The sequence below is a fragment of the Tachyglossus aculeatus genome, assembly GCF_015852505.1.
Source record: "Tachyglossus aculeatus isolate mTacAcu1 chromosome 12 unlocalized genomic scaffold, mTacAcu1.pri SUPER_6_unloc_1, whole genome shotgun sequence".
Lineage (NCBI taxonomy): Eukaryota > Metazoa > Chordata > Mammalia > Monotremata > Tachyglossidae > Tachyglossus > Tachyglossus aculeatus.
The window spans coordinates 18,500,217-18,513,690 of NW_024044828.1; the positions used below are offsets into that span (position 1 = coordinate 18,500,217).

At 48.5% G+C, this 13,474-nt stretch overlaps 1 protein-coding gene across 1 annotated transcript; it reads right to left on the reverse strand.

Annotated features, from left to right (window-relative positions):
- Window positions 1–4,766: 4,766 nt before the first annotated feature.
- Window positions 4,767–13,443, reverse strand: NEDD8 (NEDD8 ubiquitin like modifier). The gene is made up of 5 exons (XM_038740908.1): window positions 13,342–13,443; window positions 13,134–13,244; window positions 5,367–5,414; window positions 5,158–5,240; window positions 4,767–5,063 (listed from the first exon to the last, which is right to left on the reverse strand). The coding sequence occupies exons 1-5, from the start codon at window positions 13,438–13,440 to the stop codon at window positions 4,967–4,969; spliced, it is 438 nt and encodes a 145-aa protein (XP_038596836.1). The 5' UTR covers window positions 13,441–13,443; the 3' UTR covers window positions 4,767–4,966.
- Window positions 13,444–13,474: the final 31 nt, after the last annotated feature.

The following is a 13,474-nucleotide window of genomic DNA, read 5'->3' on the forward strand; positions in this document are numbered from 1 at the left end:
TTTAAGCGCTTACTATGTGCCTGGCAATGTAACAATAATGATGGTATCTGTTAAGCGCTTACTATGTGCCTGGCTCTGTAATTCATTCATTCAATCGTATTTATTGAGCGCTTACTGTGTGCAGAGCACTGTACTGATCAATCAATCAATCGTAGTGAGCGCTTACTGTGTGCAGAGCACTGTACTAAGCGCTTGGGAAGTCCAAGTTGGCAACATATAGAGACGGTCCCTACCCAACAAGGCTCACTGTCTAGAAGGGGGAGACAGACAACAAAACAAAACATAGTAACAAAATAAAATAAATAGAATAAATATGTACAAGTAAAATAGAATAATAAATATGTAGAAATATATATACACATATATACAGGTGCTGTGGGGAGGGGAAGGAGGTAAGGCGGGGGGGGGTGGGGAGGGGGAAAATAATGACGGTATCTGTTAAGCGCTTACTATGTGCCTGGCTCTAATAATAATGATGGTATCTGTTAAGCGCTTACTATGTGCCTGGCTCTGTAGTAATAATGATGGTATCTGTTAAGCGCTTACTATGTGCCTGGCTCTGTAGTAATAATGATGGTGTCTGTTAAGTGTTTACTATGTGCCTGGTTCTGTAATAATAATGATGGTATCTGTTAAGCGCTTACTATGTGCCTGGTTCTGTAATAATAATGATGGTATCTGTTAAGCACTTACTATGTGCCAAGCACCGTTCTTAGTGCTAAGTACACTCCCTTTACATCTCTGGGCCTCGGTTCCCTCATCTGTAAAATGGGGATGAATAATAATAATAATGATATTTATTAAGCACTTACTATGTGCCAAGCACCGTTCTTAGTGCTAAGTACACTCCCTTTACATCTCTGGGCCTCGGTTCCCTCATCTGTAAAATGGGGATGAATAATAATAATGATGATATTTATTAAGCGCTTACTATGTGCCAGGCACTGTTCTAAGTGCTGGGGGGGATACAGGGTGATTAGGTTGTCCCACGTGGGGTTCACAATCCTAATCCCCATTTTACCGATGAGGTAACTGAGGCCCAGAGAAGTGAAGTGGGCCAAGTGTTGCCAACTTGGACTTCCCAAGCGCTTAGTCCAGTGCTCTGCACACAGTAAGCGCTCAATAAATACAATTGAATGAATGAATGACTTGCCCAAAGTCACCCAGCTGACAGCGGAGCCGGGATTTGAATCCATGACCTCTGACTCCAAAGCCCGGGCTCTTTCCACTGAGCCACACTGATGAAGACTGGGAGCCCCACGGGGGGCAACCTGATGACCTTGCATCTCCCCCAGCGCTTAGAACAGTGTTTGCCACATAGTAAGCGCTTAACAAATACCATCATTATTATTATCATTACTGGGGCGGAAACAAGCAAATCAGGTTGGACACAAGGCCCCACGTGGGGCTCCCAGTCTTCATCCCCATTTTACAGATGAGGGAACTGAGGCACAGAGAAGTGAATTTGCTGAATTGTACATTCCAAGCGCTTAGTAATAATAATGATGGGATTTGTCAAGCGCTTACTATGTGCCGAGCACTGGGGGAGGTACAAGGTAATCAGGATGTCCCACGTGGGGCTCACAGTCTTCATCCCCATTTTAAAGCATCATCATCATCATCAATCGTATTTATTGAGCACTTACTATGTGCAGAGCACCGTACTAAGCGCTTGGGAAGTACAAATTGGCAACACAGAGAGACAGTCCCTACCCAACAGTGGGCTCACAGTCTAAAAGGAGGAGACAGAGCAAAACCAAACATACTAACAAAATAAAATAAATAGGATAGATAAGTACAAGTAAAATAAATAAATAGAGTAATAAATATGTACAACCATATATACATATATACAGGTGCTGTGGGGAAGGGAACTGAGGCCCTGAGAAGTGTTGGACGCAGTCCCCGTCCCCCGTGGGGCTCCCAGCCTTAGTCCCCATTTTCCAGATGCGGGAACTGAGGCGCAGGGAAGCCAAGTGACTCGCCCAGGGTCTCCCGGCAGCCAAGCGGCGGAGCCGGACTTAGAAGGGACTCCAAGGCCCGGGGCTCTAACTACTGAGCCACCCCGCTGCTGAACCAAGGAATGAAATCAGTGGAGTCCGACGGAGAAGCAGCGTGGCTCAGTGGAAAGAGCCTGGACTTGGGGGTCAGCGGTCGTGGGTTCAAACTCTATTTATTTTACTTGTACCTATCTATTCTATTTATTTTATTTTGTTAGTATGTTTGGTTTTGTTCTCCGTCTCCCCCTTTTAGACTGTGAGCCCGCTGTTGGGAAGGGACCGTCTCTAGATGTTGCCAACTTGGACTTCCCAGGCGCTTAGTCCAGCGCTCTGCACACAGTAAGCGCTCAATAAATACGATTGATTGATTGATTCAAATCCCCGCTCTGCCAACTGCCAGCTGGGTGACTTGATCTGACCTGATTAGCTTGTATTGACCTCAGTGTTTAGGATAGTGCTTGACACATACTGTGGTGGTTGTTGTTATTTATTATCATTATTATTACTGTTATTTTACTTGTACATGTCTATTCTATTCTGTTTTATTTTGTTGATATGTTTTGTTTTGTTCTCTGTCTCCCCCTTTTAGACTGTGAGCCCACTGTTGGGAAGGGCCTGTCTCTATATGTTGCCAACTTGTACTTCCCAAGCGCTTAGTCCAGTGCTCTGCACACAGTAAGCACTCAATAAATACGATTGATTGATTGATTGATTCAAATCCCCGCTCTGCCAACTGCCAGCTGGGTGACTTGGTCTGCCCTGATTAGCTTGTATCGACCTCAGTGTTTAGGATAGTGCTTGACACAAACTGTGGTGGTTGTTATTTATTAGCATTATTATTACTACTATTTTACTTGTACATGTCTATTCTATTTGTTTTATTTTGTTCATATGTTTTGTTTTGTTCTCTGTCTCCCCATTTTAGACTGTGAGCCCGTTGTTGGGAAGGGCCTGTCTCTAGATGTTGCCAACTTGTACTTCCCAAGCGCTTAGTCCAGTGCTCTGCACACAGTAAGCGCTCAATAAATACGATTGATTGATTGATTGATTCAAATCCCCGCTCTGCCAACTGCCAGCTGGGTGCCTTGGTCTGCCCTGATTAGCTTGTATCGACCTCAGTGTTTAGGATAGTGCTTGACACATACTGTGGTGGTGGTTATTATCATCATTATTACTATTATTTTACTTGTACCTATCTATTCTATTTGTTTTATTTTGTTCATATGTTTTGTTTTGTTCTCTGTCTCATCATCAATTGTATTTATTGAGCGCTTACTATGTGCAGAGCACTGTACTAAGCGCTTGGGAAGTACAAAACAAATTGGCAACATATAGAGACGGTCCCTACCCAACAGTGGGCTCCTTCTAGACTGTGAGCCCGCTGTTGGGTAGGGACCGTCTCTATGTGTTACCGACTTGGACTTCCCAAGCGCTTAGTCCAGCGCTCTGCACACAGTAAGCGCTCAATAAATACGATTGATTGATTGAAATCCCCGCTCTGCCAACTGCCAGCTGGGTGCCTTGGTCTGACCTGATTAGCTTGTATCGACCTCAGTGTTTAGGATAGTGCTTGACACATACTGTGGTGGTGGTTGTTATTTATTATCTTTATTATTACTATTATTTTACTTGTACCTATCTATTCTATTTGTTTTATTTTGTTCATATGTTTTGTTTTGTTCTCTGTCTCCCCCTTCTAGACTGTGAGCCCGCTGTTGGGTAGGGACTGTCTCTATGTGTTGCCGACTTGTACTTCCTAAGCGCTTAGTCCAGTGCTCTGCACACAGTAAGCGCTCAATAAATATGATTGATTGATTGATTGATTCAAATCCCCGCTCTGCCAACTGCCAGCTGGGTGACTTGGTCTGACCTGATTAGCTTGTATCGACCTCAGTGTTTAGGATAGTGCTTGACCACAGACTGTGATGGTGGTTGTTATTTATTATCATCATTATTACTATTATTTTACTCGTACCTATCTATTCTATTTGTTTTATTTTGTTCATATGTTTTGTTTTGTTCTCTGTCTCATCATCAATTGTATTTATTGAGCACTTACTATGTGCAGAGCACTGGACTAAGCGCTTGGGAAGTACAAATTGGCAACATATAGAGACGGTCCCTACCCAACAGTGGGCTCCTTCTAGACCGTGAGCCCGCTGTTGGGTAGGGACCGTCTCTATGTGTTACCGACTTGGACTTCCCAAGCGCTTAGTCCAGTGCTCTGCACACAGTAAGCGCTCAATAAATACGATTGATTGATTCAAATCCCCGCTCTGCCAACTGCCAGCTGGGTGCCTTGGTCTGACCTGATTAGCTTGTATCGACCTCAGTGTTTAGGATAGTGCTTGACACATACTGTGGTGGTGGTGGTTATTTATTATCATTATTATTACTATTATTTTACTTGTACCTATCTATTTGTTTTATTTTGTTCATATGTTTTGTTTTGTTCTCTGTCTCCCCCTTCTAGACTGTGAGCCCGCTGTTGGGTAGGGACCGTCCCTATGTGTTGCCGACTTGTACTTCCCAAGCGCTTAGTCCAGTGCTCTGCACACAGTAAGCGCTCAATAAATACGACTGATTGATTGGCGAGTCACTTGACTTCTCTGGGCCTCAGTTCCCTCATTTGGAAAACGGGGATGAAGACTGTGGGCCCCCCGTGGGACAACCTCGGAACCTCCCCAGCGCTTAGAACAGTGCTTTGCACAGAGTAAGCGCTGAATAAATGCTATTATTAAAAAAAAAAAAACGGTTTCCAGGAGGGCGGGAGGAGACGTCTTTATTAACAACGGGGGACACAGCGGTGTGCGGGGAGGAGGAACGGTGTGGGTGGGGGCCGGACGGCTAACCGGGCGGCGCGGGCCGGACCCCCGAGCCCTCCCAGGGGCGGGCGGACGCAACGGGCATCCGTCCGGGGTGGGGGGCCGCAGGGCCCGGCGCGGGGGCGAGGGTCGGGGGGCTCATCACCGGGCCGGGCCGCCCCCGCCCCGCAGGGCCAGTACAAGGTGCAGCACGGAGCCCCCCTGGATCTTGTAATCGGCCGCCGTCTTCTCGTCGTTCCTGCCGGGGCGGGGGGGGTACGGGCTTCAGGGGCCGCCCCGGACCGAAGCCCCCCCTGCCCGCCCGCCCGCGGGACCCCCGGACCCCTCCTTACATCTGTTTGCCGCTGTAGATGAGTCTCTGCTGCTGCGGGGGGATGCCCTCCTTCTCCTCCACGCGCTCCTTGATCCGCTCCACCTGCGGGGAAGACCACGGCCCGCGGGGGGCTGGGGCAAGCACGGCGGGGGGCTCGGCGGCGGTGGCGGCGACCCCCAAGTGCGGGGCGAACAGCGGGGAAGGCCCGGGCCGAGCGACTGGGCTTACCTTATCCGTGGGCTCGATGTCGATCTCGATCTCCTTGCCCGTCAGCGTCTGAAAGAGACCGCGGCCTGCTTGAGTTGATTCTGTTTTTTGTGGTTTCCGTTAATAATGATGACATTTATTAAGCGCTTACTATGTGCAAAACACCGTTCTGAGCGCTGGGGAGGATACGAGGTGATCAGGTTGTCCCACGGGCAGGCTCGCGGTTTTCATCCCCATTTTAAAGATGGGGTCGCCGAGGCGCAGAAAAGTTAAGTGACTCGCCCAAAGTCATCCAGAGAAGCAGCGTGGCTCGGTGGAAAGAGCCCGGGCTTTGGAGTCAGAGGTCATGGGTTCGAATCCCGACTCCGCCAATTGTCAGCTGTGTGACTTTGTCAAGCGCTTACTATGTGCCAAGCACTGGGGTAGATACGAGATAATCAGATGGTCCCACGTGGGGCTCACAGTCTTCATCCCCATTTTACAGATGAGGTAACTGAGGCACAGAGAAGTTAAGAAGTGACTTGCCCAAGGTCACCCAGCAGACATGTGGAAGGGGCAGGATTCGAACCCTTGGCCTCTGATTCCAAAGCCTGTGCTCTTTTCCACTGAGCCACGAGATACAAGGCACTTTGGGCAAGTCACTTAACTTCTCTATGCCTCAGTTCCCTCATCTGTAAAATGGGGATTAAGACTGTGAGCCCCCTGTGGGACAACCTGATCACCTTGTAACCTCCCCAGCGCTCAGAACAGTGCTTTGCACATAGTAAGCACTTAATAAATGCCATTATTATTATTATCCAGCTGACAGGTGGCGGAGCCAGGATTTGAATCCATGACCTCTGACTCCAAAGCCCAGGCTCGCTCTTTCATTCATTCATTCAATCGTATTTATTGAGTGCTTACTGTGTGCAGAGCACTGGACTAAGCGCTTGGGAAGGACAAGTTGGCAACATATAGAGACGGTCCCTACCCAACAGTGGCCCAAGAGTTAAGCTCTTACTAGGTGCTGGGCGCTGTACTGAGCGCCACAGTCGACACAAGCTAATCAGGGTGGACACGGTCCGTGTTTTACAGGGAGCTCACGGTCTCAATCCCCATTTTACAGATGAGGTGACTGAGGCAGGGCGCTGGACGAAGCGCACCGAGGCATGGAGAAGCGAGGTGGTTTGCCCGAGGCCGCAGAGCAGACAAGTGGCGGAGCCGGGATTAGAACCCAGGTCCTTCTGACCTCCGGGCCCGGGCTCTATCTACTGGGCCACGCTGCTTCTCTTCGAGTACGTACTTTGTAAACGTCAATATTAGGTAGAAGGCAGGGCCATTTTCCAATCTGATTGCATAGCATCGACATTGTATAGCTTGACATACAGTAAGCACTTATTAATAATAAAAATGGCATTTGTTAAGCGCTTATTATGTGCCAAGCACTGTTCTAAGCACTGGGGAGGTTACAAGGTGCTCAGGTTGTCCCACGGGGGGGCTCACAGTTTTCATCCCCATTTTACGGATGAGGGAACTGAGGCCCAGGGAAGTGACTTCCGAAAGTCACCCAGCTGACCATTGGCAGAGCCGGGATTTGAACCCAGGACCTCTGACTCCGAAGCCCGCGCCCTTTCCACTGAGCCACGCCGCTTCTCACTTAACAAATACTGTAATCATTGCTGTGTTGTACTGCCTTTGTTCAACCGTATTTACTGAGCGCTTACCGCGTGCAGAGCACTGTACTGAGCGCTTGGAACAGATAAGAGACGATCCCGGCCCAACGACGGGCTCACAGTCTATTGGGGGGAGACGGACAACAGAACAAGGAAACGGGCATCAGCGGCGTCAATATAAATGGATTTAGCAGAGTTTAGGAGGACCTGGGTTCGGATCCCAGCCTCGCTGCTGTGTGACCGTGCGTGGGCGAGTCACTTCACTTCTCGGGGCCTCAGTTTCCCCGTCTGTCAAATGGGGGTGGAGACTGGGAGCCCCCCGTGGGACAGGGACTCAACCTAATCGGCTTGTATCTACCCTAGTTCTCAGTACAGTGCCCGGCGTGCGGTAAGCCCACACCTCCTCCAAGAAGCCTTCCCTTACTAAGCCCTCCTCTCCTTTTCTCATTCATTCATTCAGTCGTCTCTACTGGGCGCTTCCTGTGCGCACAGCACTGTACTAAGCGCTTGGGAAGTCCAAGTCGGCAACAGATAGAGACGGTCCCTACCCAACATCATCATCATCCTCAATCGTATTTACTGAGCGCTTACTATGTGCAGAGCACTGGACTAAGCGCTTGGGAAGTCCAAGTCGGCAACGGATAGAGACAGTCCCTACCCAACATCATCATCATCAATCGTATTTATTGAGCGCTTACTATGTGCAGAGCACTGGACTAAGCGCTTGGGAAGTCCAAGTCGGCAACAGATAGAGACGGTCCCTACCCACCATCATCATCATCATCAATCGTATTTATTGAGCGCTTACTATGTGCAGAGCACTGGACTAAGCGCTTGGGAAGTACAAATTGGCAACATATAGAGACGGTCCCTACCCAACAACGGGCTCACGGTCTAAAAAGGGGGAGACGGACAACAACCGCGCCGCTCTTACTCGCTCCTGCATTCATCCTCTCCCTCCCACCCTCAAGCACACAGGTAAAGATCTGTAATTTATTTATCAATCTCTTTATTTCCATACGTGTCTGTCTCCCCTCCTAGACTGTGAGCTCGCTGTGGGCTCACCTCCTCCAGGAGGCCTTCCCAGACTGAGCCCCTTCCTTCCTCTCCCCCTCGTCCCCCTCTCCATCCCCCCATCTTACCTCCTTCCCTTCCCCACAGCACCTGTATATATGTGTATATGCTTGTACATATTTATTACTCTATTTATTTATTTATTTTACTTGTACATTTCTATCCTATTTATTTTATTTTGTTGGTATGTTTGGTTCTGTTCTCTGTCTCCCCCTTTTAGACTGTGAGCCCACTGTTGGGTAGGGACTGTCTCTATGTGTTGCCAATTTGTATTTCCCAAGCGCTTAGTACAGTGCTCTGCACATAGTAAGCGCTCAATAAATACGATTGATTGATTGATTGATTGATTGGCAGGGAATGTATCTGTTTGTCGTCCTATTGTACTCTCCTAAGCGCTTAGTACGCTGCTTTGTGCTCAATAAGCGCTCAATAAATTCGATCGAGTGAATGAGAGCCCACTGTTGGGTAGGGACCGTCTCTATATGTTGCCAACTTGGACTTCCCAAGCGCTTAGTACAGTGCTCTGCACACAGTAAGCGCTCAATAAATACGATTGATTGATTGATTGGTCCTCCGGGAGGCCTTCCCAGACTGAGCCCCCTTCTTCCTCTCCTCCTCCCCATCACCCCCCGCCCTACCTCCTTCCCCTCCCTGCAATGCTTGCATATTAATTAATTAATAATGGCATTTATTAAGCGCTTGCTCTGTGCCAAGCACTGTTCTAAGCGCTGGGGAGGTTACAAGGTGATCAGGTTGTCCCACAGTCTTAATCCCCATTTTACAGATGAGGCAACTGAGGCACAAAGAAGTTAGTTAAGTGACATGCCCAAAGTCACACAGCTGACGATTTGCAGAGCAAATTTGCATATATTTGTACAAATTTATTACTCCATTTATTTTACTTATTTGTACATATTACTCTTTATTTTATTAATGATGTGCATATAGCTCTAATTCCATTTATTCTAACGGTTTTGACACCTGCCTACATGTTTACATGCCTACAGGTACCAAGCGCTTAGTACATTCATTCAATCATATTTACTGAGTGCCTACGGTATGCTGAGCACTGTACTAAGCGCTTGGAAAGTACAATACCGCAACAGAGACAATCCCTGCCCATTACTGGCTTACCGTCTAGAGAGGGGGAGACAGACGTCGAAACAAGTAAACAGGCATCAATATAAACAGAATTATAGATATATACACATCATCATCATCATCAATCGTATTTATTGAGCGCTTACTGTGGGCAGAGCACTGTACTAAGCGCTTGGGAAGTACAAGTTGCCAACATATAGAGACAGTCCCTACCCAATAGTGGGCTCACAGTCTAAAAGGGGGAGACAGAGAACAAAACCAAACATACTAACAAAATAAAATAAATAGAATAGATATGTACAAGCAAAATAAATAGAGTAATAAATATACAAACATATATACATATACACAGGTGCACATCAAAACAAGTAAACAGGCATCAATATAAATAAACAAAATTATAGATACAAAGCAGCATGGCCCAGTGGCAAGAGCCTGGGCTTTGGAGTCGGAGGTCATGGGTTCGAATCCCAGCTCTGCGGGGATTAGTAATAATAATAATAATAATGGCGTTTATTAAGCGCTTACTATGTGCAAAGCACTGTTCTAAGCGCTGGGGAGTTTACAAGGTGATCAGGTTGTCCCACGTGGGGCTCACAGTCTTAGTCCCCATTTTACAGATGAGGTAACTGAGGCTCAGAGAAGTTAAGTGACTTGCCCAAGGTCACACAGCAGACATGTGGCGGAGCCGGGATTCGAACCCATGACCTCTGACTCCAAAGCCCGTGCTCTTTTCCACTGAGCCACGCTGCTTAGTGACTTGGGCAAGTCACTTCACTTCCCTATGCCTCAGTTCCCTCATCTGTAAAATGGGGATGAAGACTGTGAGCGCCATGGGGAACAACCTGATCATCCTGTAGCCACCCCAGCGCTTAGAACAGTGCTTGGCACATAGTAAGCGCTTAACAAACACCATCATCATCATCATTACTATTATTTGGCGGGCCTGAGTGCGAGGGGGCGGGGGCAAGATTCATTCAATCAATCGTATTTACTGAGCGCTTACTGGGTGAGCCCGTTGTTGGGCAGGGATTGGCTCCATTTGGTGCCCAACTGTCCTCTCCCCAGCGCTTAGTTCAGAGCCCTGCCTACAGTCAGCGCTCCAAAAATACGGCTGAATGAATGAATGATGCCCTGCAGACAGTCAGCGCCCCATAAATACGACCGAATGAATGAATGATGCCCTGCAGACAGTCAGCGCTCCATAAATACGACTGAATGAATGAATGATGCCCTGCAGGCAGTCAGCGCCCCATAAATACGACCGAATGAATGAATGATGCCCTGCAGACAGTCAGCGCCCCATAAATACGACCGAATGAATGAATGATGCCCTGCACAGTCAACGCTCCATAAATACGACTGAATGAATGAATGATGATGATGATGGTATTTGTTAAGCGCTTACTATGTGCAAAGCACTGTTCTAAGCGCTGGGGGGGATACAAGGTGATCAGGTTGTCCACGTGGGGCTCACAGTCTTAATCCCCATTCTACAGATGAGGGAACTGAGGCTCAGAGAAGTTAAGTGACTGGCCCAAAGTCACACAGCAGACATGTGGCGGAGCCGGGATTCGAACTCATGACCTCTGACTCCAAAGCCCGGGCGCTTTCCATTGAGCCACACTGCTTCTCATTCATGAATGAATGAATGATGCCCAGCACACAGTCAGCGCCCCATAAGTATATCTGAATGAATGACTGATGCCCTGCAGCCACCGCTTAGAACAGTGCTTTGCACACAATAAGTGCTTAATAAATGCCATGGTTATTATTATTAAGTCAGCGCTCCATAAGTACTACTGAATGAATGAATGATGCCCTGCAGACAGTCAGCGCTCCAAAAATAGGATTGAATGAATGAATGATGCCCTGCACAGTCGGTGCTCCATAAATATGACTGAATGAATGAATGAGGCCCAGCACAGTCAGCGCTCCATAAACACGACTGAATGAATGAATGACACCCAGCACAGTCAACTCTCCATAAATACGACTGTGAATGAATGAATGAAGCCCTGCACAGTCAGTGCCCCATAGGTACGACTGAATGAATGAATGATGCCCTGCAGTCAGTGCTTCATATAGTTGAATGAGTGAATGATGCCCAGCACAGTCAGAGCTCCGTAAATACAACTGACTGAACGAATGAATGATGCCCTGCAGTCAGCGCTCCATAAGTACAACTGAATGAATGAGGCCCAGCAGTCAGCTCCATAAATACGAATGAATGAATGATGCCCTGCAGTCAGCACCCCATAGGTACGACTGACTGAACGAATGAATGATGCCCTGCAGTCAGTGCTTCGTATAGTTGAATGAGTGAATGATACCCAGCTGTCAGCGCTCCATAAATACGCCTGAATGAATGAATGATGCCCTGCAGTCAGTGCTTCATATAGTTGAATGAGTGAATGATGCCCAGCTGTCAATGCTCCATAAATACGACTGAATGAACAAATGAATGATGCCCTGCAGACAGTCAGCGCCCCAGAAGTACGACTGAATGAATGAATAATGCCCTGCAGTCAGTGCTTCATAGAGTTGAATGAGTGAATGATGCCCAGCAGTCAGCGCTCCATAGATACGACTGAATGAACGAATGAATGATGCCCTGCAGACAGTCAGCGCCCCATAAGTACGACTGAATGAATGAATGATGCCCTGCAGTCAGTGCTTCATAGAGTTGAATGAGTGAATGATGCCCAGCAGTCAGCGCTCCATAAATGACTGAATGAATGATGCCCTGCAGACAGTCGGCGCCCCCTAAATACGACTGACTGACTGAATGAACGAATGAGGCCCTGCAGACTGTCAGTGCTTCATAAGTACGTACGACTGACTGAATGAGGCCCTGCAGCTAGTCAGCGCCCCATAAATACGACCGAATGAATGAATCATCATCATCGTCAATCGTATTTATTGAGCGCTTACTGTGTGCAGAGCACTGGACTAAGCGCTTGGGAAGTACAAGTTGGCAACATCAATCAATCAATCGTATTTATTGAGCGCTTACTGTGTGCAGAGCACTGGACTAAGCGCTTGGGAAGTACAAGTTGGCAACATCAATCAATCAATCGTATTTATTGAGCGCTTACTATGTGCAGAGCACTGGACTAAGCGCTTGGGAAGTACAAGTTGGCAACATCAATCAATCAATCGTATTTATTGAGCGCTTACTATGTGCAGAGCACTGTACTAAGCGCTTGGGATGTCCAAATTGGCAACATCTAGAGACGGCCCCTACCCAACAGCGGGCTCACGGTCTAAAAGGGGGAGACAGAGAACGAAACCAAACATACTAACAAAATAAAATAAATAGAATTGATATGTACAGGTTAAATAAATAAATAAAATAAAACAAGAACGAATGCCTGCAGGGCCCTGTGCTAAGCGCTGGGGAGAGTTTTGTTCTCTGTGTCCCCCTTTTAGACTGTGAGCCCACTGTCGGGTAGGGACTGTCTCTAGATGTTGCCAATTTGTCCTTCCCAAGCGCTCAGCACAGTGCTCTGCACATAGTAAGCGCTCAGTAAATACGATTGATTGATTGATGTTGCCAACTTGTCCTTCCCAAGCGCTTAGTCCAGTGCTCTGCACACAGTAAGCGCTCAATAAATACGACTGATTGATTGATTGATGTTGCCAGCTTGTACTTCCCAAGCGCTTAGTCCAGTGCTCTGCACACAGTAAGCGCTCAATAAATACGATTGATGATGATGAGAGGGCGACTGGACACCAAATAGGGCCAACCCCTGCCCACCAAGGGGCTGACAGGGTGGAAACTGAGGCAGTGGGGGGGGGGGGGCTTCCCTCAGGCTCGGGCCTGCTGTTTCCCGACACCCTCCGCGCGGGAGCTTGGCCCTGTTTTGTGGGCCCTGTGGGCCCTGTCGGCCCTGTCAGCCAGTGCCGCCATTGAGGCGTCGACCCCCTCATCCCCGGACGGTTCCCGTCCCTCTCCCACCTTCACTTTGATGAGCATCTTCCCGCCGGGTGTCCGCCTCCTCCTCCTCCTCAGCGCCAAGCTCACCCGGCCCCCGCCAACTTCCGCTTCCGGCTCCCCCTCGGCCTCCGCCTGCCGAAAGATAGACTTTAATTCCCCTCCCTCCCCAGCGCTGGAAGCCCGAGCGGTCGCGTCGGGGGCCCCGTTTTTCACCAGCGGCGGCGGTCACCTGGGGCTCGTGGGCGGTGGTGGTGGGTGGTGTGAGGGGATGGACTACGTTTCCCGTCAGGCCCGCGGCTTTCGCTTCCGGGTCACGGGCCGCCGCCATTTTCCAAGACGCGGTGGGGATGGCTGTGGTGTGA

Bases quoted from the DNA above. Each gene is read 5' to 3' on its own strand.
- NEDD8 (XM_038740908.1), bottom strand. From the start codon at position 13,440: ATGGCGGCGGCCCGTGACCCGGAAGCGAAAGCCGCGGGCCTGACGGGA. The intron at 13,245-13,341 runs GTGACCGCCGCC...ATCTTTCGGCAG, and splicing joins CCACCGCCCACGAGCCCCAG to GCGGAGGCCGAGGGGGAGCC. The intron at 5,064-5,157 runs GTAAGGAGGGGT...CCGCCCCGGCAG, and splicing joins ATCTACAGCGGCAAACAGAT to GAACGACGAGAAGACGGCGG.